We start from the raw sequence: 11,170 nt of genomic DNA on the forward strand, positions 1-11,170 counted from the left end.
AAAGCTTATTCCATGCTCTATCCAATAATGAATGAATATCAACTAAATTGATGATTTATTTTTATTTGATTTTGAGATTTATTCGACGATTTGTTGGTTTCGTCGCTCAAAATTGCGAGTTTTGAAGCCGTGTCTTTGGCACTTTATTGCTCGTGCTCCAAAAGCGACTCGATATCTAAAAAATGAATAGAAAACTATCAAATGGTATATAAATGAATAAAAACTCAATTAAATCCTATTTATACATATTTATACAAAAAGCGGGGAATTATTCAGAGAATATAATACAAAAGAATTGATAAGTGCCACAAAACAATAGTAAAAATAACGAATTTCTGGCACTCAACAGTCCTCCACTCCTTCCGCCAGCAACGAAGAAGAGGAGCGCCGGGGCCCTCTGTCCCATGCAATCTTGGAAGCACCCCTGCCGTCCTGTCTTGAAAAACCCCCGCCGTTTGGTACATACGACGGGACCACCGACCCAGATGAGCACATCGAAAACATCGACGCCCTCCTAGATTACAGAGGGGTGTCTGACGCAATCAAGTGCCGTTTGTTCCCGACCACCCCGCGTAAATGAGCCATGACGCGGTACAAAAGTTTGCCCGATGAATCCGTCACTTCATGGAAAGTGCTCGAAAAACTTTTCTCTAGACACTTCACGACCTCCCGAAGACATCCAAAATCAGAAGCATCCTTAGAGGCCATCATCCAAGGAAAAGATGAATCCCTCCGGGCCTACATAGAAAGGTTCAACAAAGAGGTCGTGCAAGTGTCCACGACAGCCCATATGAAGAAGTTCTTGCTCGAGCGAGGCCTCCGACCGCGCTCTGACTTCGCCAAAGCCGTCGGGATCGAAACGCCCGCCACTTTGGACGAATTCTTCCTTAAGGCCCAAGCATACATACAATACGAGGAAAAGGAGGTGGCTCATGCAGTCCGCAACTCAAGACAGGAAGAGAATACTAAAGGTGCCCGTCAAGACGACTCTCACCGAGGAACTAATAAGAAGAAAGAAGATAAAGGTCGAGATCCAAAAGACTACAAGGCATCAGTAGGAAAGTTTCGGGAGTACACCCCGCTGAATGCGTCCAGGGAACGCATTTTGAACGAGCGCGCGAACGCAGAATTCCAAATGGGCAAAGTCCGCTTCCCGAAGTCCATGCCTACACGGCCAAACATGGATAATTCGAAGTTCTTCCGGTTCCACAAAGGCCACGGGCATAACACAGAAGACTGCATCCACCTGAAGGACGCAATAGAAATATTAATCCGAGAAGGACACCTGAAGCAATACGCGAAGAAGCAAGAGGCCACCAAAGAAGCCAAGCCGATCACTGAAGAAAAGTCGGCGGAAGATACGCCCGCCATGCAAGTGGCCATGAGTATCACCAGACCAGAGGACTTTTACCTCCCCGATTGGGCCCGGGTGTCTTCCATTCCCTCTCCTCACAGCCCATGGGAAGTTTTCCCTTCCGCCATGGTCATATCTGGGGGAGGATTCAACAAACTCACCGTCGGATCCGTGAAACGGAAATTCGACGAGCTAATTTCAGCTAGTTCAAGCAAAGCCGCTACTCTCGACCTCACCAAGGGTGGCTCATCTTCCATATCTTTCTACAAAGAGGAACTGCCCGACGGAGCACCCAACGCGACCATCCCCTTCCTTATCCAGGCTCGAATGGCCAACTTTGATGTGTGCCGCATTCTGGTCGATCAAGGGAGTTCGGTGGACATTATGTACTCCCAGTTATTCAAAACGCTGCAATTAAACGACAGCCACCTCACCCCTACGTAGGATTAGACCTACAAGGTTTCAACGACACTGTGACAAAACCATGGGGGTTCGTTGAGCTTATCGTTTCAATTGGGTCAGCGGAAACCGCAAGGGCCGTTAAAGTCTAATTCCTGGTCATCGACTGCCCCTCAATCTACCAATGCATCCTAGGGCGTCCGACGCTGGCCAAACTGATCGCAGTCCCCTCAACCGTGCATCTCAAACTCAAGTACTACACGGTCAAAGGACAAGTTGCAACACTCAACGACGACATCAAAGAGGCCAGAAGGTGTTTCGAAGCCTCCGCCAAAGGCCTCAACTCTATAAAAGCAACCGCCCAGGACAAAGCAGCATCCAACGCAGACCTCGAGCCCAACAAATCTATGCCCCACATTGACACCATCGACCTGGACAGCCGCTTCCATAAAGAATCCGAAAGAAAAATAGATGCGAAGATACGTGAGGAAGGTCTCCGTCCAGTCCCCGACGGTGATTTCGAGCTGATAACCCTTGGTGATGACCCGACCAGAGGTGTCAAGATCGGTACAGACCTGCCCGAACTGGCCAGGAGACAACTCAAGGCTTGCCTCAGGGAGAACGCCGAACTCTTCGCGTGGAGCGCGACCGAGATGCCCGACCTCGACCCGGAAGTAGCGTGCCACCACCTGACGATCGATCCCGCGTGCAAGGTCGTCGCCCTGAGGAGAAGAAAGCAATCCCCGGAAAAAAGGTTGCGGCCGAACTAGCTGTTAGGGACCTCCTAGAGGCTAAATTCATATCGGAAGCCAAGTACACTACTTGGCTCTCCAACATTGTACTTGTAAAGAAATCTAATGGAAAATTGCGCATGTGCATTGACTATACCGACCTTAATAGGGCTTGCCCTAAAGACGCTTACCCTCTGCCTAGCATAGATAAATTAGTCGATAATTCCGCAGGTTTTAAGCTTTTATCATTTATGGAAGCGTATTCTGGGTACAACCAAATACCCATGTCTAAAACGGACAAAAAATACACGGCTTTCATGACCGAGTCGGGCAACTACTACTATAACGTAATGCCCTTCGGTCTAAAAAACGCCGGAGCTACATACCAACGAATGATGAATGTAATACGGTGAACTGACTTTATTTGAAATGTCGCGGTAAGCAAGAGTCGCCACCGACTTTTGTTTTATCCAATTTAAAGAAAGGCTAAAAGAACAGAAAAAAACCTTTTAAAGAAATTTTGAGTTCGGGGGGTAGGTTATACAAAGGGAAGGTGTAAAGCACCCTTTGCATCCATGGTTATCCATGGGCTCTTAATTGCTTAACTCACTTTGTTTGTTTTGAAAAGTTTGAAGTGTCGTGTGTGAATAGAAATTTGTATAAGAACTTTAGCTTGTAAATAAGCGTAGTCTTTTTGAAAAGATTCTTTGAAAAGAAGTGGGAAAAGATTTTGAATTTTGAATTCGAATTGAGCAAGCAATTAAAAGTTACCTACCCTAAGTTTGGAAAATCTTTCTTTTAGCCTTTCGGGCGAAAGGGTCTATCCATACCATGAGGGGGCAGGAAGCCTTTCAATTGGATGTTGAAGGGTCATCGAGAATTATCGTTTGCCATAAGACTGTCCCTACCATAAAGAGGGAAGGTAGTCTAAGGGAAGGATAGAATAGTCATTAATTTTTTAGGTATCATGCGAGGATACCTTAGCAATTGGGACAATCATTATGTTTTAATAAGGCAACTTCGAGGGAGTTTCAATAACTTTAAAGACAACATTTGCTTTAGGTATCCTCGGAATCGAGGGACTTGACTATTTTAAGGCAATATCAATAAGGCAACAAGGCAACAAGTAATAAGGCAACAACGCAACAGAGAGATTACCCTAAAGGTGTGTGTGTGGCACAATCACGTGGTTAACTTCGATTACATTTATCTTGTAAAGTTAGTGATTCTATGTTCAATTCATGGTTTATCACTCCCTAGGGTTACTAACCACACAGCTTAAAATTGCAGAAATTAAAGGCAGAAAAATATAAAGTCCTACGCTATTACAATAAACACCTGCGGGGAAAGGGAAATAAAAGCAGAAAATAAGAGGGATAAATAATTAATTTAATTATCTTGAGCCTTGATCTTCCTCGAACCCTTGACCAGCTCTGAAAATTAAACGGAAAATAATAGGGGTGAGTGTAGGAGAGATTCATTGACTATTTGAAGTAAACCCTATTTTGGGCAAAAGGAAAAATAAAAATAAAAATGATATTTAAACAAGAAAAGAATTAGAACTTAGCTTTTCGATTGGTATGGCGCGTAGTCGGAAGAACTCTGAGGGTAACCCTGAAAAGTTGCACAAAGAAAAGGAATTTTTAGTGTATGAGTGATCTCAATAATTATAACGTGGCAGATCAAAAATTAAAACGGTAACAATTTAGGCAAACAAAAAAACGAGACAAAAGGCAAATCCTGAATGGGCCAAAAGTTAATTATAGTTAATAGAAGAAACAGGTAAAAACCTAGACTAGGGTTAATGGACAACACCTACCAGTAACAGTGATTAGTGACCATGATGAAAAGAAATAACTAAAATGAAATCAGAGTTTAAAGCAACTGATTTAAATATAAAAAGTGAATAATTTAATATATTTGAGAATTAAGAAGATCGAAAGTTCGACTAAATAAATTAAAGAGTCATGAAAATATTATTTACAAAATAAAAGATGGTTTAAATAATTTAAATAAAAATATTAAGATAAAAAAGAAATAAATAAATAAAAAAAAGGTTTATATAATTAAAAATAAATAAATTAATTGAAAAAACTTAGCTCTGGATTCTGTGTGGTTGTCAAATGAGTGTCTACCATAGACATCCTTTTCTGGGCGCTTGGATTTAAGTTTGATGAAGATCTGGTGGTGAGGATTTGAGGCCATATGATGAACCTGCGTGAGCTAGGAACACAGGATTTAGTTTCAAACAAAAGGTAAAATAAAATTGTACAAAATTGGGTATCGAACCCAGGTTACTCTGGTCACCACCACATCCATGTCTGCACCTGCGCCACACTTATTTGTTGTTTAATAAACCAAAGAAAAAGATAATATTTACAAACACGTGCCAAATTATATTTTTTAAAATGCAGTCAAACGCTGGGCCCCATGTATCACTACGCGTCCAATCAAACAATGAGAGAGGAATGCGTTTTTGTTGACCAACCAATGGGCAAGAGAGAGAAGAATTCGAATTTCTAACCGGCCAACGAGAGAAGGCCACGCGTGGTCAACAATTCCAACGCAATTGTTCATCATCTTCCACCATGATACCTGCGGATTTACTTAGGCCCTTTACTGCGGCTTTTCTTGCAATAAAACCTGGGTGATTAAAACCTGCAAAACACGCACGTAACAAGCATACTAATGATCCAGATCTACTTAAAATCCTCTCCTGAACACGATGGTGGTGCCCGTTTTTCCTGAAACCATATGCAAACATGAAAACGAAAGGCAAGCTTGTTTATGCCCTAGTAGTGGTGTTTTTTCAGTTTCCACGTTAGAACTCCATGTCAAGGACTCAAACCTTTCCTAAATGATCCCAGCAACTCAAGTACATCATTATCTCCGATTAAAACACAAGAAAATGTTAGATTCGAAAAGTTAAAAGTTGAATGATCATGATGAACATTATGTGACTATTCCATGCCTTATAAGACTTAGTTTTGGATGTGTACTTACTCCTTATTACCTCTAGAACGAGATTGGATGGTCGTTGGCCTTCGAAACTAGCTGCACCAAGAAACAAGGATTTCTCACTTTCTTTGACTTTTGTATCTTTGAAAACCCTAGTTCTTTTCCCAAAAAACTCGTCCTCCTCTATGCTGAGTTAGTTGTGCTTATATATGGGAGAATTAGGGTTAATAGTTTAGGAAAGAATCACTTGATTTGGATGGAGAAATTTGATTCAAAAATATCAACAAAATCTTTCTATTTTTGATTTTATTCTTTCAATCTCTTCCCACGATTCCATGGCTCCCATGATTGATATTGAAGTGGTTAAATATTTGGTGAATGATTTAATAAAATTTATTTCATTAAAATTTGAATTTATTTGATTTAATTTGAATTTAAATGAATAAAATCAAATGTAAATAAAATAAAAATCATGAAATAAATTTTATATGGCCAATGGACTCCTTTTGGGCTTAATACCACGTGGGAAGTTCAAACATTGAGGCCCATTTGAAGAAAAATCAAGGTTACTCCATGTTGGCTTCATGAACTTTTCTCCAAAATTGCTCAACTTCGACCCTGCGTATCTCTCTCAATTTTAACCATATGAAGGTGTTCTTGAACATTTTAGAAAGCTCAAGATGTCTTTTAAAACCTCCTTTTGGTTTCATCTCAATTGAGTTTACCATGTTCATGTACCACTCTTTGAAAGAAAAGGACTATTTGTTGACTTTCAAAAGGACCTATAATGTTTTGGCTCATATCTCTCAAATGAAGCATTTTTTGCCTTGACTTGTGAGAGACAAAGTTGTAGAGAATTCAATTTCCTTCAAAAAGGCTTTGGTTGGGAAGTTTCTGATGTTCCATGTGAAAGTTATGGCTGGTCAAAGTTGGGTTGACTTTTAGTCCAAAAACCCTAATTTAGAAACTTTGAGTTTTGTTGATTTGAAGCTTTACTGGATGAATCATGATCAAACATTGATCAAATGATGAATAATACTTCAAAATAAGGATTCTGACCAAAAATCAGGAATTTTGACTGTATTTTGACCACAGTTGTCTTTTAGGTCAAACTGGTCGACTATTGATCAATCGAGCAATCTTGTGAATCAAAGCTTGAAATATAGTGGGCAAATTTTGGGGTATGACAATGAACAAAGTGTTCCAGGCGGAGATCGACGATATGCTCGAAGTCTATATGGACGATATGATCGTCAAATCCCAAGAGGAGACCGATCATGCCGTTCACCTCAATAAAGTTTTCTAACAAGCCCGGAGGTGCAAAATGAGGTCTAATCCTGAAAAATGCACCTTCGGGGTCCTAGCAGGAAAGTTTCTCGGTTTCTACCTAACAGAAAGAGGGATCGAGGCGAACCCGGACAAATGCAAATCCTTTTCAGAGTTCCCGACGCCAAACTCCAAGAAATCCATCCAATCCCTAAACGGCATGCTCACATCACTATCCAGATTCGTAGCCAAATCGGCCCAGCATGCCCTCCCACTTTTCAAACTTCTCCGAAAGGAAACAACTTTCGAATAGACGGACGAATGCGAGCGCGCCCTTTCTCATCTCAAGAAAGCCCTCTCGCTCCCACCCGTGCTCTCGAGGCCCGAAACCGGGGAAATCCTCTATCTCTATCTTGCTGTCGCGACCGAGGCCGTTAGCGCTGCCCTCATCAGAGAAACCCCGGAAGGCCAAAGACCCATCTATTTTACGAGCAAAGCGCTCCAGGGCCCCGAGATCAGGTATCAGCAGATCGAGAAAGTCGCCCTCGCACTGATCACAGCGGCTAGAAGGATGAGGCACTACTTCTTGGCACACACTATAGTCGTGCGCACTGAACAACCCATAAAGCAGTTATTAGGGCGTCCCGATATGGTCGGAAGAATGCTCCGCCGGTCCCTGGAACTCTCAGAATTCGATAAAAAGTACGAGGGAAGAAAAGCACTTAAAGCACAGGTCCTAGCGGACTTCATAGCCGAAATGGCCTTCCCCGACACAACGACATGTAACGCTCACAAATGGACCCTGTACGTAGACGGGGCTTCCAGCTCGTCCGGGAGCGGAGCAGACATCATTTTGTAGAACGGAGAAGGGACACTAATAGAAGTATCGCTATCACTCTCTTTCCCGACCTCTAATAACCAAGCAGAATACGAAGCACTGCTCGCAGGACTACGTCTCGCCGACGACCTAGAGGCCGAGGAGATCGAAGTGTTCACTGATTCCCAACTGGTAGCTTCACACATTTTCGGTGAATACCAAGTCAAAAGTGACCACCTCGCCGGATACCTGAACCTCGTGCGTGAAAAGATGGCCCAGTTCAAAAGCGCCAAGGTAAAGCATATCCCGAGAGAGCATAATTCTCGGGCAGACGTTCTATCAAAACTCGCCAGCACAAGGAAGAAAGGTGGCAATAAGTCTGTAATCCAAGAGATACTACCCAGACCCAGCACCGAACCTTTGGCCGGGCTAACGCTCGTCAGCGCGATCGGAGACGCGTCTTGCTGGATGACCCCCGTGTACAACTGCCTAACGAGCGATCTCCTTACGAATGACCCTAAAGAGGCCTCCGTGATTATAAGAAGAGCCTGCTCGTACGTCCTGGTCGAGAATCGACTCTACCGACGAGGGTTCTCCATATCCCTCCTTAAGTGCGTTGAAGAGGGCACATCCCCCCACATACTCCGAGAGATACGCGAAAGAATCAAATCCCAACACCTAGGGGGAATATCCCTCGCCAGGAAAGCACTCCGAGCAGGGTACTACTGGCCCACCATGCAGAACGACGCTAAAGAATACGTAAAAAAGTGCGACAAATGCCAACGCTTCGGAGACATGCACCTCGCGCCCCCAACGAACTCAAGTCTTTATCCTCTCCCTGGCCGTTCGCGTGGTGGGGCATGGACCTCCTCGTCCCATTCGTGACCGGGATCAATAAGAACAAATACCTCATAGTCGCGGTCGACTACTTCACCAAATGGATCGAGGTCGAACCATTGGCCAAAATCACATCTCTAAACGTACTACGCTTCTACAAAAGAAACATCCTCGCCCGGTTCGGAGTTCCCCTAGCCATCATCACCGACAACGGCACCAAGTTCCCCGACAGGCATTTCTAAGAGTTCGTCACGAAGTTAGGAACTAAGCAACACTTCGCATCAGTCGAACACCCCCAGACGAACGGGCAAGCCGAGGCCGCTAACAGAGTAATTATGAGGGGCATCAAAATAAGGTTGGACGAAATCAAAAAGGGATGGACCGAGGAGCTACACAGCGTCCTCTGGGCCTACCGCACCACCTCCCATTCCACTACCGGGGAGACTCCCTTTCGACTTACATGCGGGACGGAAGCCGTGATCCCCGTCGAAGTACATGTGCCCACCAGGCGCGTTGAGTAACCCCTCGAAACAGAGGGCAACCTCGAGGCAATTAGAGAAGAGCTCGACCTTGTCGGAGAAATCCGAACAGGAGCCGCTCTGCGCGAAGCTTCACTCAAACAAAAAATTGCCCTACGACATGACACAAAGGTCATCAAACGGGAATTCGAGATAAATAGCTTAGTACTCAAAAGAAACCACAAGGATTCCCGCGAGGGCAAATTGGCCGCAAATTGGGAAGGCCCCTATCGTGTCCGGGCAAAGACCGAAAACGGGGCATACTATTTGGAAAACTTACAAGGAGAAGAAATCGCTCGACCTTGGAACACTGAAAAGCTCAAGCAATATTACAGCTAAAACGCAGGTGCGGCCCGGATACACGTCGAGCACCTCCAAATGAAACAAAAAGATAGAAGCTCGCTCTCTTAATCGAGCAGACTCCTTGTCCTTCGAGGGGCATGAATACCGAGCATCCCCGTCGTAAACGAGTACCATGACGGCAGAACACCCCGCTCACGAGGGGACCGTTCACGCCATGAGGCTCAGAACTCAGCACAACGAGGCCTGAGACTCACCCTCGCCAGGCACATGTCCCCGGCCATCGACCACTGTTCCACACACTTGGCGATCAATACATTACAGTCGAGCAAATCTCGTAATTAAGCAAAAACAAATATACACGCGAAAATTATAGCAACAACAGTACTTTATTTCATCGTCCACAAAGGCATTACAAAATACACACATCAAACAAAGGAAAAACGCGTCATTCTGCCCGACGTACGAACTCCTCCGAATGAAGGTACTGATATAAGTCCTCATCCCACTCAGTCTCGGAACCGTCAGCGTTGGTCACAACCCTCACGCCTGAAGACTGAGCCTGCGCGTCCAGACTGTGGGCCTCCTGAGAACGGGAAGCAGATCCGAACGAAGCCTTCTTCTCCTTCTCCTTCACCTCCTTCATTCCGCGAGAACATGAAGTTGAAGAAACCCTTTTTCCCTTAGCGCCACCCATTCCTGCATAAAAATGAAGAAGGAAAGGCCCATAAGACCTCCTTTTATAGAAAAAGAAAGGGGACAGAAACGCTTGTGAAACGGACAAGTCATTAAAAGACAAAGCCGTTGGAAACCAACGACACGCCATCCAAGGAGTCAGAACGCATGCACACAGACTTAAAAAAAAACGAGCACACTAAAGGCGTTAAAAATAAAGTACTTGCAAATTAAAACGGACATGTAGCCCGATAAGTGTGCTCGACTACGACCATAACGGCCGAGCCGGTAATATCATTACAAATCAAAATGGGGGGCATACCCCAGGGAACATAACAACAGAAAACAATGGCACGCAGGCCAAAAACTTAAACACAGAAAATCTTCATGCACCTTCCTCCATCTGAACTTCCCCGGTCTCCTGGGTCGCAGGCTCCTCCCCGAAATCCGGAGAGACAATTTGGTCGCCATCCACGCGGTGATACGGCCCGGTGCCCTCGCTCACCAACTCCACCTCTGGGTTCTTCAACTTGAGCTGGGCTACAGTGGAATTATAGGTGTCCTCGGCGGCAGCAACACAATCGCCTCCCAATACCCGTATGTACTGAATCAAATCCGCCCGGGTCAAGAGGGCCTTCTCCTCGTCTGTCTCATCCTCGGCTGGAGCCTGATATCGACGCAGGGAAGCCTCCTTCACTGAGGAAGACATCATCACCCCATACAGATTCCGGTAAAGCAGAGTGTACTGGCCCTGCACGACCGCCAGAGCGACTTCTTTGGCACTCAGTTGAGCCTTCACGGCCGCCAACTCCTCACCCTGCTCTTGCAGCTGCTGATCCCGTTCCTCCAAGGCAGAAACCTTGCTCTTAACGTCCTCCTCGAGTCTCCTCATGGCCTACGCAGACAAAGGAGCCGAACGAGCATATTGAATAGTGAGCTCAAGGACCCTAACCACAACAGCAGCATCTTGCACCAAGAACCGCTGACGAACAGACGGGTCCAGGCCTTCAATGTGGAGGGACTTCGCCTGAGGAATAGTCAGAGAAGGCCCTCCCTCGAAGAATCGGGGCTGAAGGAAACAGGAGGGCAGAGTAAAGACATCACCAGCCTCCTCCCGGGTCAGATCCACAGCCTCGACCCTTTGTCGGTTGTGACGGACTAGAGCGTCCGGATCCGATTGTTGACGGAGGGGAGAAGGAAGAACAACTGCAGGCCTCAACGAATCCCCTTGATCAGACGCTCGAAGTGGAGAGCCAGCAACAGCAGGAGAAGAGAAAGAAGTGTCTGAACTGGTCACCGGAGACTTTTGCACAAC

At 45.2% G+C, this 11,170-nt stretch overlaps 2 protein-coding genes across 2 annotated transcripts; one reads left to right on the forward strand and one right to left on the reverse strand.

Moving 5' to 3' along the window:
- Positions 1-583: 583 nt before the first annotated feature.
- LOC131657461 (uncharacterized) lies at positions 584-1,798 on the forward strand. Its single transcript, XM_058926858.1, has one exon. The coding sequence runs from the start codon at positions 584-586 to the stop codon at positions 1,796-1,798; it is 1,215 nt and encodes a 404-aa protein (XP_058782841.1).
- Positions 1,799-10,240: 8,442 nt separating this feature from the next.
- On the reverse strand, positions 10,241-10,747 carry LOC131657462 (uncharacterized). Its single transcript, XM_058926859.1, has one exon. The coding sequence runs from the start codon at positions 10,745-10,747 to the stop codon at positions 10,241-10,243; it is 507 nt and encodes a 168-aa protein (XP_058782842.1).
- Between the last annotated feature and the right edge of the window lie 423 nt (positions 10,748-11,170).

Source organism: Vicia villosa, linkage group LG3 (genome assembly GCF_029867415.1).
Source record: "Vicia villosa cultivar HV-30 ecotype Madison, WI linkage group LG3, Vvil1.0, whole genome shotgun sequence".
NCBI lineage: Eukaryota > Viridiplantae > Streptophyta > Magnoliopsida > Fabales > Fabaceae > Vicia > Vicia villosa.